The sequence below is a fragment of the Acipenser ruthenus genome, chromosome 4, assembly GCF_902713425.1.
Source record: "Acipenser ruthenus chromosome 4, fAciRut3.2 maternal haplotype, whole genome shotgun sequence".
Classification (NCBI taxonomy): Eukaryota; Metazoa; Chordata; class Actinopteri; order Acipenseriformes; family Acipenseridae; genus Acipenser; species Acipenser ruthenus.
The window spans coordinates 42,024,591-42,047,894 of NC_081192.1; the positions used below are offsets into that span (position 1 = coordinate 42,024,591).

General features: G+C 36.0%; 1 protein-coding gene across 1 annotated transcript in view; it reads right to left on the reverse strand.

Moving 5' to 3' along the window:
- Positions 1 to 23,027, reverse strand: part of LOC117399752 (ER membrane protein complex subunit 2) — a 50,784-nt gene extending 27,757 nt beyond the window's left edge. Inside the window, exons 1-5 of the mRNA XM_033999121.2 lie at positions 22,890 to 23,027; positions 17,365 to 17,478; positions 14,918 to 14,982; positions 11,368 to 11,453; positions 8,649 to 8,706 (exon numbers count right to left, since the gene is read on the reverse strand). Of these exons, the coding sequence (XP_033855012.1) occupies positions 8,649 to 8,706; positions 11,368 to 11,453; positions 14,918 to 14,982; positions 17,365 to 17,478; positions 22,890 to 22,929 (363 nt within the window). The 5' untranslated portion in view covers positions 22,930 to 23,027. The remainder of the gene's footprint in view (positions 1 to 8,648; positions 8,707 to 11,367; positions 11,454 to 14,917; positions 14,983 to 17,364; positions 17,479 to 22,889) is intronic.
- Positions 23,028 to 23,304: the final 277 nt, after the last annotated feature.

Below are 23,304 nucleotides of genomic sequence, written 5' to 3' on the forward strand. Positions count from 1 at the left end.
AAATATTTTTCAGGTCTTTAGCCATTGATGATTTTAAGATACCCAGAAAACCTGCAGGATTGTGGCTCTCCAAGACCAGGGTTGGCCACCCCTGATCTAGGTGCACAGCAGTGTATTGCCAAAAAAACTAAACTGAACTTGCAACATGTGAGATCGCTAGATGGAACTGACTCTTACTTCTATAAAGACACTGGCTGATCTAGCCTTAGGATACATACATCTGCCTTAGACAACTAGAAATAAAGAGCAGTTCCTGAACTCAAGCATGTTAACAGAAACTAAATCACTAATTGTAATTAGAACTGCTAAACATTGCATACATCATAAAAATGTAACGGGACAGTAAAAAGAAAGAAAAAAAAAACTAAGAAAATGAAATGTGAAGCTGCTTACTGTTAACATAGTAAAATAGGTCAAGACTGGTGAACTAAGGACACACGCATATTTAAAAAAATGCCTTTAGCAGTACATGTCCTACATTAAAAAGACTTAAATTTGAATCTTCTATGGGGAATTTAAATTTTCAAAACGCATTTTTCTGAATTCATATGTTCATACCAAATTGTAAACATGTGGATACCTTCCTTCTATTCTGAACAGTAGACACATATTTAAGTTTTGTACTTGGGTTTTAAGAAGCACTTGGGACCTTTACAAACATATGGAAGTAGGTAGTTCAGAATGTCATATAGAACTTTATTAAATGCTGAACCTTTCCAAACCACTTGTTTTTTTTTAACTTGGCAAAGAGACCAATATTCCAGTTGTCATGATTCTTTTTAATTAGCATAAAAGGAGCTTAACATGAAGATGTTTACATCACTTCTGGTTCTCATTAAAAGACATACCAGCACTGTTCTTTGGGATTGCCCAGATTTTTCACGGTCTAAGAAGAGCTGGTGCTATCAGTTAGCAACGCAATTAGGTGCGGACTCAGCAAGCAGATACAAAACTATTCAGCGGGTGTTCCTCTAAATCTTAGGTCTGTATGATAGAGACAGCCCTACTAGCTGGACAAAAGTTAGTGTCAGGATGTCTGCTTCAAGTGCCAGACCCGTTTTCATTTTAGAGGTTGACTGGAGTAAAACCAAAGAGCTACACAAAATGTCTACAGTTTTTTTGTTATTAAAACCATTATAAATTTGTAAGTCAGACATCACCTGATTAACACTAGAACGACTGTGTTTATAGGCATACCTAGAACAACCATGAGAGGTCAATTTGACCAGCATATTAAAAACATCATAAATATTATAATGAAAGGACAAACAATTGAATAGAAGTCGTAGTTTTATTCAGGAATGTCATATAAAAGCATCTACACAACCGAAACTTTGTAACTTTGTTTATACACAGACATATTACATAAAGCGCAACCTCAAAAAACGTTAAAAAATGAAATAAACAAATATAAGTATATATATATATATGTATATATATATATATATATATATATATATATATATATATAATTTTTTTATTTTTTTTATTTATTTTAAATAAATTGGTTTATATTGCCTACATAACAAAATACATATAAGCAACTGAAGCTATGTGTTTATATACACTATCATCGAAATGACATGAATAAAAAAACATTTGAACAGAATGGGCTTCATTTACAATCATTTACAAAGTGTAAAGTGCTGGCACAAATCACACAGATCCTGTGCTTTTCAACATATGCACTGCACTTACCCCAGACTGTCTTTGCGCATTTGGCACAGCTGTCAACAGTCTTGTTGCCATTACATTTTGTAATCTGGCATTGTCGTCTCTTGTGGCTGGCTGCTCGTCCACTGTAATATTCTGTCTCGATTTGTAGCAGAGAATGCTATTGTCAAAGTGGGTCCAAATTTCAGATGCCAGGGCAAATTTATCATTTTGAAGTCAGGAGCTTCTGGTTTTGCTTCAGATCGAAACGCAGAAATAGTAACATTTCACAAAAGCGATTCTGTGGCATGGTCTCTGAAAAAAAGCAACTCCCCACTTACTGGACCACAAACTGTACAGTGACAGGCTTCTGGCACCAAATGCTCCACGGACATATACTAGTGCAATGAAAGCTTCTAATTCCTCCAAGGGCATTGACCAGGAATCATCTTGTAGTTGTCAAGAGGCTTCTGCTTCAGTGCAACGTTGTATGTGATGAAGCGTATGCATGTCAATCAATAGGTGAAAAGCACTCCATGTGCTCTCATCAATGTTGCGTTTTGCATATGCCGTGGGCCCTGGAACTTCCCCTCAAAATACTGTGTTCACCCCTTCTACCTTCAGCTTCAACACCAGGATTTACAGTGCGCCAAACAGTGCCATCATTACCAGCCTCTTGAGTGCCAGGTGGTGCTGGCGCTACCGCTGGAGAAGCAGCTGCCTCAGGTGAAGTAGAGGCTGGATCAGGGGCAGGGGATGATGCAGGTGAAGTGGCTGGCATCCTTGCAAGGGCTGCCACAGGATTGCTGCTTCTCCCACTGGCTCTCCTGCGCCCTCTTCGCGCACTCGGTCCTGGCACTTCGCTGGCATCCTCCTCACTGCTGCTTGAAGATTCATTTTCGCAAACCCAGTCTTCTTCAGAGCCAGATTCATCATTGTTCGTCTCTGCTGCATCAGAATCATTGTTTGGTAAACTTTGCAGTAATTCCAAACACTGCTTTGCTGTCATGCGTCTTCTGCGATCCATTTTCAATGTTTATTGGGGTAATAATTTCTTAGAAAAACAAGTGACTTATACAGCATCTAAAACATAGAGGAGCAACATTTCATTTTTATAATACGTTTTATATGTAGCGGTCAATTTGACAGTTCCTGGTCGGAATAGGTATGACAGTATTTTATCTCCCTAATTTTTGCAGCTACGTGATTCTTTTTTTGTCAGGGTTATTAGTACATATATTTAGGAAAAGTCAGGGATGCACAGCTCCGTATCTTAAACACACCCACCACAATTTAAATTCTAATTCCAAAACCGGTCACAATGACTGCCTTGGTTGTTCTAGGTGTTAAAACACTCACTACCAGTTGGAAATATACATATTTTCAGTGTGCATTAACCCTCAGCGGTCCATTTATTCAGTGCGTCTCAGGCGCATCAGGTCCAGTTTATTTTCACATGCACTGTTTATTTTACACGCGCTGTTTAAAAGTATTTTTTTTTACAGTAAAGGCACTGTATCAACAGGACACTCAGTACTGCATCTCTAGCCCCACCCCACCACTTGTTCGCTGTATTTTTCACATCTCTTCATAGTCGTGCATACTGATAAATCATCTCCTGATCACTCGTTTTATCACCAAACTCCTCAATAATGTGATCCAAGTCATTATTTTATTACTATAACATCTCAAAAAGCTCTGCAAATGTCTGTGATATTCTTTGAGCGCTGGATGCAGGGTATTAATTTTTGTGACAGGGTAGCCATCTGCCGTGTGGGTGCGTGCATTCACTGGCGAGTGACAGGCAGGAGATCGAGACAGAGGTTGAAGTTGATACTCCCTGCAGGTGAACAGGATTTATTTACATAGCAACACACTGAACAGCTCACATGATACTACCAGCAATGGCAGAGCACGGAGTACATACAATAGTGTATGAAAACTTTGGTGGAATCTACCATTTCTGAACTAATCTTCTGTGTTCAACTAAACCAATCGGTTGCATCCCCAACCTCTCCCTTACCGTAAGCCTCCATAAATCCAGGATCATACGGGCACTCCATAGTACGGTGCCCAAACTCCTCACAGGCCCCGCAAAGCGGAGCGCCTTCGGCTGCCCACTGCCTTTGTAGTTCATACCAGCCTTCCATCCCCCCCCACACCCCCCAAAACTGCAGTCCCACTCCCAATCCCACTTTTAACGTTATGTTACCGGCAGGAAAGAGACCCAGAGACAGAAAGCTGCAGTTTAAGCGCTGGTGTGCACGTTTATTAACAAAAATACACAAAACAAGCAGGGCACCAGGGCCAAAATAAAAGGGTTAAACAAAAGAATAACCACGTGTAGGCTGGGCATTCGCTTTCACTACACTTTATACATGTGGCCACTCCCCAATTAGCACTCAATTACCTAACTGGAGAACACCTGTGATTGTTGGCAGGGCCAGATTTAACCCCATCCCTGCCAACCTTACAGTCCCACACACACTCTTTACACAAGCAGGACTTTTGCCCAGTCACAAGGCTATATACACATTTTGATAAAGTAATAACATAACTTTTTAACTTTCATAAACACTTCAAATAAATAGATTTACTCACAGTTTTATTTATTTTCTTACATTCCACATAAAAACTAGGATTGCATCATGAACTAAATAAAATGTGCATCACTATACACGTAATTTATTTTGCAAATGTGATGTACAGTACCTGACCTTTATCATAATGCAGACAGAAACAGACCATGATTGACTCACTTCCCAAATCTGAAGCACTGGCAACTTCACATGTATGAAGAGATACCTATTTGGCAGTTTGCATGTGCAGCCTAATATGAACTCTTTTTAATGCGAATGCTGGCAAGTGGTAAATCGGTGCAAGGCAAAATGCGGTGTGGTACGTATTTCTCATCTCTGTCAACTGTGCAATTTCTGATGGACACAGACTTTTTCTTTTGCCTTGAATTCATTAAAAAAAAAAAGGTTTGGATTTGTCCCAGCACTAAAATAGCTATTATTGCAGCTGTAACAAATATTATTATGCATGCATGTTGAGCTAATCACAATGAATAAACAGTGCATGTTAATTAAATAATGCCATACAATCGTATTGTGCACTTTCAACCTTTTCCTTTCACGAACCAACCAGATGATTCACAGAATTATTGACATACTGAGTCCAGCAAGAGCTTTTTATAACTTACATATTTTGTATAATGTGCATCTTTCAAAACAGCACAAGTGATACCTAGATAGCTAATGGCAAGACAAGTTATATTTGTGGATTTATTTAATTAGCTCTATGACTCACTGAAGTGTGTTTCCATAATTGTTTCCAGTAATGTATATTTGTTTGATTTTTAGAATAAAACTACAATGAGATTATTTACTTCTAAAGCATTACTCAAGATATAGAAATAGTTCTGAACTCATTTGACTAATGTTCTGTTAGTGCACCCAGATGTTTAAACATCACCAGTAGATCCTCCTGCAAGAGAATTAAATCAGTTTGAAATGTATATTTTAATGTTCCATAACATTAACATATAAACACCAGAACAATTGCAGCTTTAATTCAAAACCTTAAAGCAATAAGTGAACCACAAGAGACTGCATCTGTAATTAAGTCACAGGTTTATGGTAAAAACACATGGAACTTATTTATGTATTTCTTTAATTTTAACCTTCCTCTGTTACTTATTTAGTAAGCACAACTTGGTTTACAGTCTATCATATTCATTTTAATACTAGAAACATGCAATTTATTCCTGCCAAAATTACATGCAGACATATAACACAAAAAAAGATGTTGTGAACAAAAATAAAGGATCCCCGGGAGCATCACGGATGGAACAGTTTGTAAACATGAAGTGAAATGGATGTGTGAAAAAAGACGTCAATACAGTATGTGAAACCAACTTGACAAATCCTCAAAGGTTTAAAACTACCTTCGAATTCCTGGCTAGTGAATGAACCTTCGAACACAGCCCTAGAAAAAGGGTACTTCAACTGTATTTTTAAATGAAGGACAGATTCAATGCCACTTTGTCCTATCTGCTATCTTTTTGCATAGTCGAAAACGTGCTTGGGTTGTGTTTTGTGAGACTTGAGAGCAGTGGATTTGATGCCCCGGGACTCTGGAACTGACAATACAGTCTGTAACATCAGTCTCTTCCTAAAATGTATTTAGCATGTTTAGAATGGTTTGATACCACACAGAGCAAGATTTCTAAACATAAGCTAGTCTTGAACTGTGAGGTTTGACTCAACCAGGAAACGCATAGCTTTTGTTAATAACAAGCATTTGTTATACACTTAGATGAAAAGGCCTTGGATTGAGTTCAATTTTCTTTGGTTTTTAAATTGGATTAATCCTGCATATCTATTACTTTAAATAGCAACTTGGTATGGGTATGAAGTAACAAAAAGTTACCTTGCCTAATGTAATCTTGTTGTTGTTAAGATTCACATTTTTAACACAGAAGTTTAAAAGTACCCGCTGGCCTGAATTTAAACAAGCAGATTACATTAGTTAAGATAACTTATTTCATATCCATAACAAGTTATGAAGTCATAAGCAATTGACAGCAAATAAACAAAAAACAAAAAAACAGGATTCAAACTTAAAACCTAAATCAAACTGAACAACTAAGTTATATTATCCTTGGTTCAAACCTACTGTTCAGTTGACAGAAATGGATGGCACTAAAAGAACAAGATCACTCATTTTAAAAACTCTTAATCAAAGCACTATCACTGCTTTAATAATAATAATAAAACAATACTTCCTCTTATTCAAAAGAAACAAGGGATGTTATAATTAAAGGATAAGGTTTAGCAACAGATCAAAACAGCACAGCGCCACAGCTGACTAATTCACACGGCAACTCATTTACCACATTGGAAGAGAAAGTAACTGTATTCTTGAACAGAGTTGATTGACTTTGACTATTTGTTTGAATCGGACAGTCAGTGCAGTATATGATTTTCACATGGGTTATGAGAACAAATGTATATGCTTCACTTACAGCACTTGCCAACCTAGCGAAAATGTTTAATGTATCTAAGCAACTCCATGTGTCAGCACACCAGAAGAAACTGTTGAATGTCTAGAGGAGTGCCAAAACAAATAAGGCCACGGTTTCTGTTTAAAACCCTAAAACATTTATTTTCTTGCATGACCACATGTCTTTATGGAAACAATTATCAGCAGGTACATTATGTATGAATAAAACTAAGAATAGCTCTTTTTTTAAAATCTGGAATGCAAAAAAAAAAGGATACCATTAAAAAAAATAATAATAATAATGTAGGGCTGCAACGAAGGGTACATTTTTACCTTCGAAGGTTCGGAACACATTACCAAAGGAAGGTTCGAACCTTCGATGGTACTAATTTGCAAATGGAAATAAAAATGGAATAAAACATTTCACATGTAGTTTCAAAATACGTTATATAGAACAGTAATCATGTTTTTATAATTTAAATAAAAATACACATTGTTTATTTACACGTAATTGAGCCTGCTTGCGATATATACAGTAAGCTTGCATTGCACCAGCACCAACTGCAGCAGACAAAGCTTTATTTAAGTCACCATTCCAAGCAGGTTATCAGTCACATTTTACTACTACTAAAAATATCAATAATAATAATAATAATAATAATAATAATAATAATAATAATAATAATAATAATAATATGAACTTACACTTGTCAAGTGACCCCAGAGATGGTTATGCCTCAATGATATGAGTCGCTTGCACAGTTTGCATTCAACATTTTTTTTGGTTGTCTGGGCATTTTACAAAAAAAATCCCAAACAGCAGAGGGGTTTCGAGACATTTCTTTCAATACAGCTTACACTATACAGTGCTTTGCTGTCGAGATGGCAAATGAAGAAATTTGCTTCTGGTTAACACGAGCTGGAGGGGCTTTTCGAAATTAAAATTATTAGTGTTCGCATATATTTTTTATGTTTCAAACATATTCTACCATAGCACTTCTCTTACACTGTCTTGTACACGAGGTATTCAGTACATATTTTACTGAAGCAATACAGCCACTAGAGGTACAAGCCCACTGCTTTGGTTACCCTGCTCCATACACGGCAGCGGCGCCATGTAGAGTTATACGTAATGTATAATGATTTGGTAACGGATTTTAATAACAACTTTTCTTTACTAATATGCATTATACAAATCAAAAAGATTTAATTTTGCATGCGAGTGACATTTAATGTTTGATTTAGTATTCACACATTGTCAAACACTTTCTGTTAACAGCAAAAAAAAAAGTGTTTTGTAATTAAATACAGAACCTACCATTCATAAACTGAACATTTCATTAAATGTGTAAGCAACAGATTACTGGACAGTTGTTATGGAGAAAGTACAGTAATCACAATGCAGGGCTGTTGCTTCAGCCACAAAGCCAAAATCTGTAGAACCTCCAATTTGTGTCTGACTTTTTTTGGCAAATTAAAGTTTAAAACAGCAAAATATGTTGCCAATAGTGCTAACTGTGTTGATAAAATATGCTGTTGACTTCCTGTCCACCAAGGACTAGGAAAAAGGCTGTCGGAGCTAATTTCCTGAAATGTGTCCACAGCCCACCCCTCAGGTCATTCAATCCTTGGCTGGCAAGAAGGCCCTCACCACTGCACAGCTCAGCTGTCGTTTAATATCTCATCTCTTTACAGTTCCACAAACCGGTGATCAGCTCAGCAAATGCAATGTGTTTGTGATGGACGGGGATTCACTTGCTTACTAAAATGTTTTTCTTAGTATCATGACATTTTGCTTTGGGAACTTCTTTCGGTGGCTTTTGGAAAATTAAAGATTTACCCCTTACAGTGTATCATAAACCAAACCTGAGGGTAAGACGACAACATAAATATATGCTTGAACCAATAAAAGGGAGTATTTCCAGAATGTTGGTAGTTGTACAGGTCCAATTATTAAAACATTATAAAAAAAAAGTGTTTTTCCTTACTGTATTGGTCGAATCATCTTGTAATATGTCATTGTACATTTTCAGGGCTTCATCATACCTGTAATGGAAAAACAAAAAAAGAATACATATAACAGTTTAAATTCAGTAACTGCTGGGCATCTTTAAAATAAAAGAAAATAGGGCTGTCAAGCAAAATGCAATTAAAAATTGTAATTATAATCGCATATGTAATTGATACAATTACTGCATCCACCTCATTCAAGTTTGTTTTATTACTGATGCTATTATTATTATTATTATTATTATTATTATTATTATTATTATTATTAGTTAATGTTTTACCTATAAGGCCTTACATGGTCTTAGACCTTAACTTCAAGATCTGTTGAACCCATATGTCCCTGGTCGTTACCCGAGATCAGAAAATGCTAATCTTCTGACAGTCTGTAAAATTTGTTTGAACTCTGTCGGAGCCACGGCATTTAGTTATAATGCCTCTCGTCTTTGGAACTTGCTCCCGATTCATATCAGGAATGCTAGCACCACTGAATCTTTTAAATCCTGTTTGAAAACGTATTTGTTTCGGTCTGTTTATTTGTAGCTGGATTATATATTACACAGGCTTGCTTGCATGAAGATTATTTGTATTGTATTGCTGTTGTATTATTATTATTATGAACATCCAAAAAAACAACCAAGCATAAAAAAAAAACTGTTGTCCTATTTCTGGATTAATATTCTTGCCCCGTCTTTATTGTTTTATGCTTATTTACACAGAAAAACTTTTTTTAAAGATTCTCTTATTAAAAACTTAATTGTCTAAATAAAACAATACATTCATTGAGTAACGGTTATATGCTCCTTAATTGTAAATATTATCTACTTCAAAACAATATGCTTATTCTGGCTGGATTCGATACTGCACAAGACACACAGCATTTTAAATGTCCAGCTCAAGTGTTAAACGATAACATACGAGTTAAATAAATAAAAAACACACACATATTCCATGTGTTATTCAATTTTCACACAGTTCCGCATGCTACCTGATTGTTTTTTTGTTTTTTTAAATGCCTGTATTTGTAAATTTTAAATTGTTTTTATGCACTTCTGCATTTGTTGGAAGAAATGCACAACTTTTGTTGAGAATTGCTTTCTAATTTTGTTTTAAATTAGACCCTTAGGTTTTGTTTTTCAAAAGCATAACCTGTTTTTGGACTCGTTTTGCAATATTTATTGGTCTGGATTTTGAAATAATTTTACATTGCATTTTTAGTTTTAATTCTATTTTATGTAATTAGTTTAACTGCAGTTTTCGACGAACAGTAATTGGCTGAACTCTAGCCCCTCAACCTTCCATGTGTGCCTTCTGAGCCAGCAAATCAAGGCTTGTTTATTTTCTTTTAATGACCCGCTTAAATTTAAAAATAAATATTTTCAGTTAACATCAATAAGTACTTCAGCCTAGTAATTAGAAATACCATTTTTTTCTGTTTTCATAGGTATATTATGACCCTATCTCAGATGGGGGTACACAGTAGACTAGATTTTTTGGTAATGGGTATGGAACCTAAAAAGTTTGAAAACCACTGGGTTAGACTAACCAAATATACATTAGCTTTAAAATAAGAAACTATATAAAGTATACCCTGATATCGATGTGATACAGCCATCTGAAATTTCGTTGCATCAAATAGTTTTTATCAGATGGAAATTATGTCACATTAAAGATAAGCAACTACATGTAAGCAGGAAACTGGTTCGGGATGTCACTCTGAAGCCAACAAATGACCTTGAGAGATCTGTAAAATTCTGTGTCTGAGATGGGAGTCACTGTTCACACATCAACAATAATTCGGTCCCTAAACAAAGCTGGCCTGTATAGATGGGTGGCAAGAAAGAAGCAATTACTCAAAAAGCCTCATCTTAAAGCACGTATGGAGATTGTGAAAAAGCATGTAGATGATACTGCAGACATGTGGAAAAAGGTTTTGAGGTCAGACGAGATAAAAACTGAACTTTTCGGACTAAATTCCAAGCGTTACGTCTGGCGCAAGCCCAACACTGCCCATCACCCAGTCAACACCATCCCAACTGTCAAGCATGGTGGTGGCAGCATCATGTTATGGAGATGCTTCTCTTCAGCAGGGACTGGGAAGCTTGTCAGGATAGAGGGGAGAATGGATGGTGCAAAGTACAGGCGAATCTTTGAAGAAAACCTATTTTGAGTCAGCCAAGACTCTGAAACTGGGGAGGAAATTCACATTTCAGCAGCACAATGACTGGAAGCACAAAGCCAAAGCCACACTAGAGTGGTTGACCAAGAAGAGAATTAATGTTCTTGAGTGGACCAGTCAAAGTACTGACTTGAATCCAATCAAAAATTTATGGCAAGACTTGCAGTCCATCGACGATCCCCAACAAACTTATCAGAACTGGAGCAATTTTCCCATGAAGTATGGGCAAAAATGTCACCATCCTACTGTGCAAAGCTAGTAGAGACCCATCCAAAAAGACTCATAGCAGTAATTGGTGAAAAAGGTGCTTCTACCAAGTACTGACTTAAGGGGCTGAATACTTATGCAACCAGTAAATTTCATTTTGTACATTTTCTTTGCAAGTTTTGCTTACATTTAACCACCTCCTCATATAACAGTGTTCAATTTAAGCACTACAGCTTTGAATAAAAAAAAAAAGTTTGTGTGTGTGTGTATATATATATACACACACACACATTTTTATTTTGAGAATACCATACCTCTCCAAAGCTTCAAGACGCATGCCAGCTAATCGCTTCACTCTGTGGCTACCTTGAAATTGTTTCTTCAGCTCATGAAGACATGTCTGTAGGAGATAAACAGGACACAGACTGAGTGTGGAGTACTGGTTAGGGCTTTGGACTCTTGACCGGAGGGTTGTGGGGTCAATCCCAGGTGGGGGACACTGCTGCTGTATCCTTGAGCAAGGTACTTTACCTAGATTGCTCCAGTAAAAACCCAACTGTATAAATGGGTAATTGTATGTAAAAATAATGTGTAAAAAAAATATGTAATTGTATATAAAAATAATGTGATATCTTGTAACAATTGTAAGTCGCCCTGGATAAGGGTGTCTGCTAAGAAATAAATAATAAGAATTGTTAAAAAATCTGAAGACAACAAAATGACAAATTTGAGGATTTTGTTTCAGACGTTTATCCATTCCCTTTATACCTACAATTGATTTCTGTTTTAATCCAAGGTGTCAACATTGTTATGCCTTAAATATCTCTTAAGCATTTGATGATCAATAATGTATTACTATTTAAAGTATAAGTTTTAAAATGCATAAACTGGTAAGCATAATGAAAAATAGAAAGCAAAATTTTGTTCCACTTACTGCTGGAATTACATCCTACTTCCAAGAAAAGCATGCAGAAGTCACCTTGTAAGCATCCTTCTACCTTAGTTATTAAGATATTAAATCCTATTAGTAGGGTGTCTGATTTTCGTGTTTTACCCGATTTCTACACACAACCCCCACCCTCCCCCCCCCCCGCAAATGCTGCGGCGATGACAGTAAGCTGATTTACCTATTAGAAAAATGTGGCTTCTCAGTGTAATTTTTCAAAATTATAGCAATATAGCTTTAAGGTTTTTGCTTTTTTTGCACTTTTCTTCCCAGTTGTTTGTATTATGAGTATGTGTTTAAGCCAAGAGCATTTAGATGTAACAGTCAATAATTTCTCTTTGTAAAACAGCATGGAGTAAAGTTGTTTAGTTTTCGTGTATGTTCTGCGTGCAAATATACTTTTATACAAAATAAAACTTCATTGGAACGGAGAAATGCCTCCATATACAGTATATGTGAGAGAGACAAAGAGAGAGGGAAGAGATAGATGTCGTCAAAAGTTTGCATACTCCAATGTGAACATACGTGGGGAATTAAACTGTTGACAACTTTGTTGTCAACACTTTGTGCTTAAGCATTTGTTTATTTCTTTCTAAATAAAAAAACGATTTCTACCCGAATATTTATTTATTCTTTCTTGAATATATACAAAGAAATCCACCGGATTTCACCCAAATTTTTCATTAAATAATTCGACCCGATTTTTAAAAAAGCATTCACCTGAATTTGGAAAAATATTTCAACCGAAAATCAGACACCCTAACCTATTAGTCATTCTGTGTTAACGGTTTTCATAAAACTTGTTTTGGTTATACATGAAAAGAAAGACTTTCCATGTGCATTTCACAATTCTGATGATTACTCAATTTAAAAATCATCCATTTTAAAAGCTCATATACTGGGTTTAGATATAAATAGGCACCTGTCATATGCAGCACACTCTACTGTGTAAATGGGCTGTGCCTTACATGACTGATTACTCTGGTAAGCATGTATATCTTCCCTGACATGTATAGTGTAACCTGTATCTCCCAGATTCAAGTCAGTTTCAGTCATGATGTGCAAAACACAGGAAGTTGGTGCGCGCTTGGCAGGTACTTTTGAATCCACACAAATTACAATGTTTCATGAGAAACAGTTGCAAAAGTAATAATCATGGACAACAGACTTCCCTGCTGATGGTATATTCATTGAGGAAGTGTGACTTCTTTCTCCAGGTATGATCATTCTTTTACACTTGGTTACAACTTGGCAGAAAGATTAGAATTCCAAATGAAATGTACAATGAAAAATACAAATAGTGTACAAATATGTTAGTATTAGATTAGTAGACTGGTCAGCTTTTAGTGGATGTTTCTGGGAGTAGTAGAGGGGTCTTCCGTTGTGTGTGGAGTTCTTTCCTAGCCCTGTAAACACCTTTCAGACTTTCCCGTCCCATCTTAAGTTTAAACCGCTCCACTTGATGTTTGATTAAAACCTTTGAATATGTTCCTACTGTGTTAATGCTGTTATGTAAAGCTGCCTGGCTCAGTATGTGCCTTAAACCTCTCAATCTTAAATTTACTAACTTTAGGTCCCTAGGAGAACAGACCATGCTGTATTTTTCATGTAAAACTTGTCTCTTCCTAATCCTGGGCTGATTTCTTATGGATCTATTCAAATCAAAAGAAATTCCAATTTTAACATTATATGATACCACATGTGAGGGGATAACCAGTGGTTTTAAAGTTATAAATTCCAGTCAGCATAAATCATTTAATTACTTCATAAAAGCAGAATTTAATGTCTCATCCTATTTGCTTTCATTATATTTCTTTCTTTTTTTTTTTTTTTTTTAAACAGATGTTCTGTCTAGTCTCATTTTCACTACAGCGGTTGCTGCTTTGATTTTAAAGTGATTGTAGCAAACAAAATAAAAAACATTTTACCCATTTTGTACTTCCATTAGCTAAAAATGTGTACTTATGGAAAAACAAAAAACCTCAATCAATGTCAAACATTTCTTTTAATTTTAGAAAATGATATCTGGTTGTACACTAGGGTGAAGAAAGTTCTCAGTTTGATGCATTACTCTCAGGATATCTGTTATGCTTCAGCAGTGTCATCTGTATCAAAGCATGTTACTGGATGAAAGCATGTCAGTTGAAGAGATGGGGACAATTTAATCCTCTAGCTGAAACGGCCAAGGAAATAAAACACTATCTGAAAGTACGAATTGCAAAGAGATTTCTTTTAACCTAGTATAGTACTAGATATCATGTTTAAAAAGTACATGTTAGCTTTAACTTTCACAACTGCACATTTGAGACCTATAAAACAAATGAAAGTGCACAAAATAAGACGTATTATTTTGTTAGCTTTAATCACTTTAATGATACATTCACAAACTAAACAATCAGCATTTCAAAGCTAAAAAAAACAGGTAAGGATTTAGTATTACTACATCATTACTAGGATGAAGGGCATCTGGATAAGGGCGTCTGCTAAAAAAATAAATAACGAATACAAATGTGTACTTTCCAACGGTACCTAGTTATATCAAAGTACATATCACAGGGGAATTAACTCATCTACGAGTAGGTAATAATTAGGTGTGTATAACATACAAATAAATCACCAGACAGAACAGTTTTAGCTGTTTATTTTCATTCTTTAAATACTGTAAAATATAAAATTACCAAAAAAAACAGAAAGCAAACATATTTTTACATCTGGCAACATCTACAACACATACACAAAGTTGATAAATATAGCTAGAGAATAAACCAAAGTACTAAAAACAATGTTTTATCAGATTTTTGGCAGGGTGTTTTGGAGAACAAATCACTCAGATGTTTGTGATGGCAAACAATATAACTAAGTAGCATTGGCTTTTACAAAAAAAGTTATTATTTAAAAGTATCAGTTGTAAAACTTACCATAGCCAAGTCATCCCGACTGCAGTCCAGGGCAGCGATCATCACTTGCTCATAAATAATCCAAACTGGGCAACAAGAATATGGGTTCTGTTTTAGTGAAAACTTAAAACCAAACATGATCAATTATTTATACAATTTTTTTTTCCTCACTATAAGTAAAACATTAAACAAAGTGAGATTTGTTTGAAGATCTGGAAGAAATTAATCATTTAAACTATAATAAATGACCACTCGCTCTTAGCAGGTAGACAGACATGGTAGAACTGCTTAGTTGTAACTACAATAGAACAGAAGCTCTTTGATAAATAATCTGCAGTGACTGGTTGCTGGTTCAATTGTTGCAAAACTCATCTTCTTCAGGCAAAGAACAATACAGCAAAGATGGGGATTTCATGCCTTTAAAAAAAATTAAATGCAGATTTATTTTTGCAAAACCAGCACCACATACTCCACTGGAAAAAAGATTAAAAAAAAAGATTTTATATTTCTAAATGGCTTGGAACAAATGCACCTTTAGAAAGCAAATATGCTACTACTAGTCTTTTTTGTTTGTTTGTTTGTTTGCTTTAACTGAATACTAGTTATCACAGAAGCATGTAGAAACCAGTTGATGTGCATATGCAGAAACAACTGAACTACACACACTTTCAACTAATTGCATAGCTGTACAGCTGACGTGTGCCTTGTTTTAAAACAAGCAGAAAAGAATACTGACTGCATTGAAGCACATCCTTTACTGCATTATTCTGGGCTTACATTTTAAAGTGTTTATTGTTATGTTTTTGGTGTTCCAAATAAGGTGTTCCCAGAAGGTTTTAATAAAATAGATCATTTCCAGGAGGGGCCCTGGCACATTTGGGGGGAGGGCAGTGTATACAAACTAAAACAAGCAATTTAATTCTAATGACAAGCAGGCAGTCGGGCCTTGCAGTAAGGAAGGTGCCAGGAGGTCCTGGTTCTCAACGTCTCACTGCAGTGAAGCATACTGTGGGAATATTACCTAGTAGTGCCTCATTTCAAACTCTGTTGAGAAAAACTAATTACTTGCATAGTATAAGCCTATTTTATTATAGTTGGACTATGTAAGGATATTGTAATCCAGTTCTTTGCATTCAAATCTACATTAAATAATGTTTCAGCCACTAGGGGAATTGCAGGTTAACAGGTGATTGGTTACACTGCTGTACCAGCTGTAGAAGGCATGTTTGAGAGCCCTTTGGTGTGGTGCTTCAAAACTTTGGGATTTGACGACTGAAACTGAAAAGGATATTCAAATTGAATCTAAACAAGAAGAATACATTGGTAATACAACTGTGATATGTCACATCCACGGCAATATTAAAACTTGCATCTGACAAGCTTTATTGTTCATGTTGAAGGAATATTCAGAATGTATATGCATTGGTCAAGATGTGTAACTCATACTACATACAGATGGCTGTTTCCTGGGGTATAACAAAAACACAATGGAGATGGACCGAAAGCACTGCTAACCTCAGACATCTAGTTTTTCTACATCTCCAGTTCTGAAATCTCCCAGCTGCTTTACAGATGTACTTACAGCAAACTCAATTCTGAACATTTTAGATCTGAGCTTTTGAGACTGAGCAAAGACTTGCAGTGGCCATTGTATTCTGCACACATTATCTTATACAGATAGAAGCCATTCAATCTTCATCTTTTTCTACATTACTTTTGTTCAGAGGATTCCATTCTTTTCATATGTTGTGATAACTAGATACAAATAAATAAGCATCTTTTTAGTTAACATAACTGTCTGCATGTTATTTTTGGCTCAATTGCGAACCTAAGCAATGACAAATTTATTATGGCAATTGGCCCACCAGAGACTCCTGGATACAGTTTTTTTACTGTTTTGGTTAAATATGATGACAGAAAGGATCTGTGGATGCATGGTTTCTCTTTACGCTGTGACAAGCCTCTCCATGCCAAAGGGTTGTTTACAGTAGGGGTGTATGCAATATTACTGAATAATATTTGGTGTAGTCCCTTTACTGTACCACATGTAGTTATTTACAAGAAGTTGAAATAAATGGGAAATTCTGCTGTCTAAATCAAAATGGTGGTTGCCTACTAGAGTGGTCCTTAAACAGATTTTCAATAAACAATGTCAGTAAATGTAACTATGATATACCTATGTGCCATTGGACAAATCAATTCAGTCCAGCTAAAGTGGACCAAAGCTTGGGGAGGTGTTTCCTCCAGGTGTGGTTCATACATTGACAACATGTGATGGGAGAAAAATACTCCAGTAGATGTCGGTGCATGCAAAAGATAGACCCATTTAGACCTATGTTTTGGTCGATTACAAAGACAATTAATGTTATAATGTTGAGCAACACCCCAAGATCTGTTTGAGCTGGAATGACCCAAACCTATGTATAGAAAAAAAAATCCTCATTGTTATCACACAGTACTGTACTTACTGTCATCTCCAAGCTTTGATGCATGTTCCTGAATTAATTCTTCACCAACTTCCACAATTTGTTCACTGTTGCGATAATTTTCTTCTCTCCATTTTCTAAGTTTATCACGCATTTCTATCAAAAGAAGAAAGTCAGTTAACATGTATTAATACGAAATTAACTGAGATAATATAATTTTGCACTTGCTTTTCTTCAATTCTATTTTATTAAATGTGTGGGAATTTAAAATATACTGTACATATGTAATGTGACCTAAGTTTGGAAAAAAGTCACATTTCACTTATACTCTTGATATTTTGTCTTGCTACATTTACATATAAAAAAAGTAAGGCTGCTCCGATAAACAGATTAAATTGGACCGATTAATCAACTAAAGAGTTGATCGCAGATTAATTTGTTTTTTTACAATTTAAATCGTGCAGAATTTTATTTTTTTATATAAAATAAAATCAACCAATACAAGATCTACATTTTCTCTGTGGCAGTCCAATCATTAGTGAGCAGAGCAGGACATGGACAGTTGAAGGTTTTGAGTAAGTTTAACCAATGGGAGAGTCAAAGATCTGCCCCTTGTTATGCAGGTGTCCAATCATGAGTGAGCAGAGGCAGGACATAAATATTCTGGGGTTCAGGGGGTGGCGCTCAATTGGCCGAGCGCCGCCCGGGGGGAGGGAGGGTTAGGTCGGCCAGGGTGTCCTCGGCTCACCGCGCACCAGCGACCCCTGTAGTCTGGCCGGGCGCCTGCGGACTTGCCTGTAAGCTGCCCGAGAGCTGCGTTGTCCTCCGACGCTGTAGCTCTTGGGTGGCTGCATGGTGAGTCCGCAGTGTGAAAAAAAGCGGTCGGCTGACGACACATGCTTCGGAGGAGAGCGTGTGTTCGTCTTCGCCCTCCCGAGTCAGCGCAGGGGTGGTAGCGGTGAACTGAGCATAATAAAATAATTGGCCATTCCAAATTGGGAGAAAATAATAAAAATAATTGGCAACGACTAAATTAAATAATATATATATATATATATATATATATATATATATATATATATATATATATATATATATATATATATATATGAATTTCTAGGGATGTGCTTTTGGTACATTTTTACAAACGTTGCAGTGTCAGCATTTAAACCATATCTACATACACACACACTCTCTTTATATTACATTCTGATACCGACAGCCCTGGTTAGTATTTTCTAAGCAAATAATCCCTAAATAAGCAAAGAATGTTTTAACATTGCAAAGACTTAACTACAAAGGAAAAAAAAAAAAAAAAATGTTTAGAATAGTGTGTTTCTTAAAGGTTCATTTAAACAAAAAAAAAAAAAACACTATTCAATTTTTTTGTTGTAGTTTTTTTTTTTTTTTTTTTTTTTTTTTTTTTTTATAAGTAACTTTGCCCAAAATGATATGGTTTAAAAAAATTAAAAAAAACTAACATCACCCACTGTACAGCGCAAAAGCGAGTTGTGCTTACAATTGAAGTTGGAAATACTTTCACTTCTGGAAAAGGTATACCAAGGATAAAACAGCACAATATTCTGGAATTGTAAAGAGCACTGCGACTGATATTAAAAAGTCTGCCTCAGTGATTTAAAAGTTTGCAGTCTTTGATATTGCGGTGGGATTTTTGAGATCTATTGCTGCTCGAGACGAGTACTTCAGTAAGTTTTTCCAGCCTCGCTGTTATTGTTTTATGGGTCGGCACAGTATTGGGATAACCTTACATCGATTTCAAAACTGCTGCATTCTCTATTCACACGCACTGTCCTCATAGGGATAACGTGATCACGCCCTGTTTGGCCAAATCTATAGCAAATGTTTGCTTTTTATTGCCATCAGTAGCTCCATCCACAATGTTTTCATTTCAAACTGTGAAGTACTGAACTTGTGTTTTTGTGGTACGGCAATTTTGTTTGGCATAATTATTTAAATACCACGGTTTTCTCGTCCAGTTCCTCAAAATACTTCCAAACGTGGCTTCCTTTATTTAGAGATGCCACTTAAATATAGAACAAACTCAGAAAAAAAACACCGGTCATTAACGTTATTTAACCCCACCGTGGAATTGATAATATACCATGCCTACTACAGGCATAAACACACAAAGTGCACCAAGAAGCGCCAGATCGACCGAGAATAAAACCCGCCCCAGTGTCAATCTTTCTGTTGTACCAATTAGAAAAGCTACTTGGAGGCAATTGCCAAACCCCTTCCTTTTTATAATATCCACCCTTACTCTAGCACTAGAGGAGTCAGATACGCGACGGACTACTGATGATAAATTACTATAATGAATGCATTAAAAAAACATGCGTTTGGTGGTAGATGTATATCACGTAAACGAATATACATCTAGCATATTATAAATGTTTAACCACTTCTTAGAGTTTATACGTTTAAAATTCCCATCCCTATAAATTTCACGCGATATTGCTATTATTGGGACCGTTATTGAGAATTATATTGACAACTTTGAATTAATATTCAGAATGGCTTTTTACACATTAAAAAGTCAGACAACTGAGACATTGTAGTCTATTTCGTTACAAATCCATTTTCAAGAACAACTTTCTCAGAACAATTGGAGATTGTTAAAAAAGGGAGGTATACATCACAAATACCCGAACAGACACAGGAAGGGAAGGGATATACTCACTACTTCCAACATTCAAATTATGAAAGGTATCTGTGGCTTACCGGTAGCTGTCAATTAAAAAAAAAAGTACTGCTGGAACTTTTGTTCAGTACACAAAAGGCGATATGGAACAGCACTGGCTACAGCAATCTAGGATGTCTATTGAAGTCAGCACAAAAACATTCCCAAAGCATTCCCAAAGTCATTTGTGAGCCACTGTAACACTCAAAACTTTAGGACAAACCCAGATTGATGTTCAACTGGGTGAGCAGAAGCGTAGGGATACAATACATCACCATGAGCAAGTAAGAAAAAATCGTTATAAGCTTGTTACCTTTCACGTAGGTTATTTTATGTTTTACCCAAGAAATCGATGATTGTGTTAATTTTAAGTTATGTACTAGAGCTGCACAAACAAATTATTCGGATAAGATCACCACAGCTTATACGTGACCTGTGAAATGATTAAAAAAAGTTTAATGAAATGTGTAGTTAATTGAAAAATGAACTATAGTTACCTACATTTCAGTTTTACATTAGGATGTGTTTTGTGTGTAAACTAGTGAATAATACAACGTTCTTTAAATAGTGGGATAGCAGCGCTACTGCTTCAGATACTTAATAAATACCAACAGTTTATATTCACACTAAATAGTTACATCCATGACTCCATGCACTCAAGTCAAATATCTTTTAAAAACTAAAGAAACTTGGCAAGTAACTGGATTGTTTAGCAAGTTCACACAGGTAGCCATTTACAACAACACGCACCCTCTTAGCATCTGACCAATCACACATCACTTATTTGCATATTAGAGGCCCAAGGTTCGTGTGTGTGTGGTTTGTGGAAAACAAACGCAGTACTCGGTGTTGCCAACTTAACGATTTGGTCAATAGATCTAGCGACTTTTGGGTTTTCTAAGCGACAAAAACATTGTCAAAGCGACTAGCGACAAATCTAGTCACTTTCACTGACGACAACAGGTATTTTCAGAGAAAGAAGTTGCCAAATTGTATCATCACAACATAAGTCACACACAGCTTAATACACCACACTTCTCTCGTCCTGAAGTAGTACAGTGGTGGAGTTCTTCACATAGTGCAGATTTCCACAGATCTGGACAGAATCGCAGAGATGCACGTTCTTCGAGGGCTGCTGCGTGACGTCACTCAACTCCACCCTCATTAATCTGTGCAGATCCTGCACAGCCCACTGCAGCTCTGAAAAGTTGCTGTGGAGCTGGTTGCGGCTATGAACCAAAGAGATCCTGAGTTACCTGCTAATCTTAATGCAAATGACTACTACAACTGCTGCCCCCTTGCTAGCGGAAGCGAACAACAACAATTATTTAAACAAACGTAATGTACTAAATCAGTGATAAGTGATGTATAATGTTAATCAATTACATCATACTAACTCTGTACAGGTAGATAATCCAGACAAATATAAAATATTTAAAAATGATTAGCCATCATTAATACATTAAACACTGTTTATATTGGTGCTCACTCTTAATGGTTCAGCGATTCCGAGAGAAGTGGTAAATTGTCATTTGACATTTCTGGCGACTTTAGATTGTCTAAATAGCAACATCTAACGACTTTGTGGGGTTTCTCTAGCGACTTCCTGCTTTGTGGAGTTGGCAACACTGGTAGTGTATTTGATTTGATAGCAGAGAGATCTTTCAGTGACAAAATTCTGATATACTTACAAACACCTGGATATTGTATTAATCCATTATTATATTAAAGAATATTTATTTATTGATACATTCTTGCCATATTTTGATCCACTGGTTACAGTGAGTTTTACTGGGCGGCCCCCTAAGTGGCTGGGGACCATGCGTTAATCCGCCACTGGAAAGAGTATTCACTACAAAACACATGACACCCCACTAATGACATTGAAACCTGGAAACCTCAGTTTCACAAAATGTCACTAGTAGGAGGAGTACTTTACGCACAGCTAATTTACATATCAACCCCCACCTTTCCCATTCATTTGCATGACGTCGGGTGAAAAGCCCGGTTTACTCCAGTAAAATAAACTGACCGAATGGAAACCCAAAAAATAATTTTATACTAGACATTTTTCTCGAGATAAATAAATAAATAAATAAATAAATAAATATAAACTCCACCGTAGACAGATGGTATTAATAATAATAATAATAATAATAATAATAATAATAATAATAATAATAATAATAAACAAAATTCATGAGAAATGTCCAGTGTTTTTTTTTACCCGTGCCAACAACTGTGGATGTGGCAATTTTGCTCAAGAATAACCCGAAACTACTATTGTCCTTGCAATGTCCTACTTTGTGCATTAACTGTATGTTTGTTTTTCTCTTAACATAATTAACTGTTAATATGATGATTTTTGTCACAGCAAACTGGCCTTTGTTTAGCTAAACCATCTTTATAAAAAGACAAATTACATTTGAGTTGGTAGATCTGAACATATTCTAATCATTGTGTTAATTAAATAAAACGAGACTGTCTCATTTTATCAGCTGTAAATTATTGCATGCACGTCCACCAAGCCTGGCCTCAGACAAAGGTCTACACTGTTATAGTATATACTGCTAAACAAACAGAAAATATATAGTCAATATTTCTGAAGCACAGTCACAGTGAAATACCATGCATTTCATAGTCGTCGAGTGTCAGGCAACAATGTTAATAATATCAATTTCTACCTAGGCTGTAATACTAGCGAGAGAACAGGGTACCAGTCCACTACCCAAACAGCTGAACTGTTCGATGTTCTTCGGCGTATCATTCACTGCATTGGCATTATTTTTCGCAACAGTACATCTTACTCTTTTTTCAATCACAAACACTCTCTTATAGTATAATTATAATAAAAATCAACATTTACCTTCCCAGGTCACATCGTACATATCTGAGACAGACGCCATTTTTACACTAAATTGCAACGTGATCTACGTACGGACGTCAGGGGTCAGAGGGGTGGATCCTGAAAAAGTTGAAGATGCGTTCAATCCATAAGATAAATATAATACTGATCAATTACTAGCAGCTCCTAGTGCTAAATGTGAGAATACAGTTACTCTCAAAAGAGGTCAAATTAAGCATATTTTACATTATTTTATTTGACTGCATGTAGTATAGATTTCTGTCCAATGATCCGGCTGCAATCAAGCCATGTAGAACACAGAACATGGGTACTTAAGTACCTGGAAGCAACAGTACATACTTCTGGGGATGTTCAACTGGGATGGTTGGCCAATTTGAGATCTTAACACAATTGGCCCCCTACACACACAAAAAAA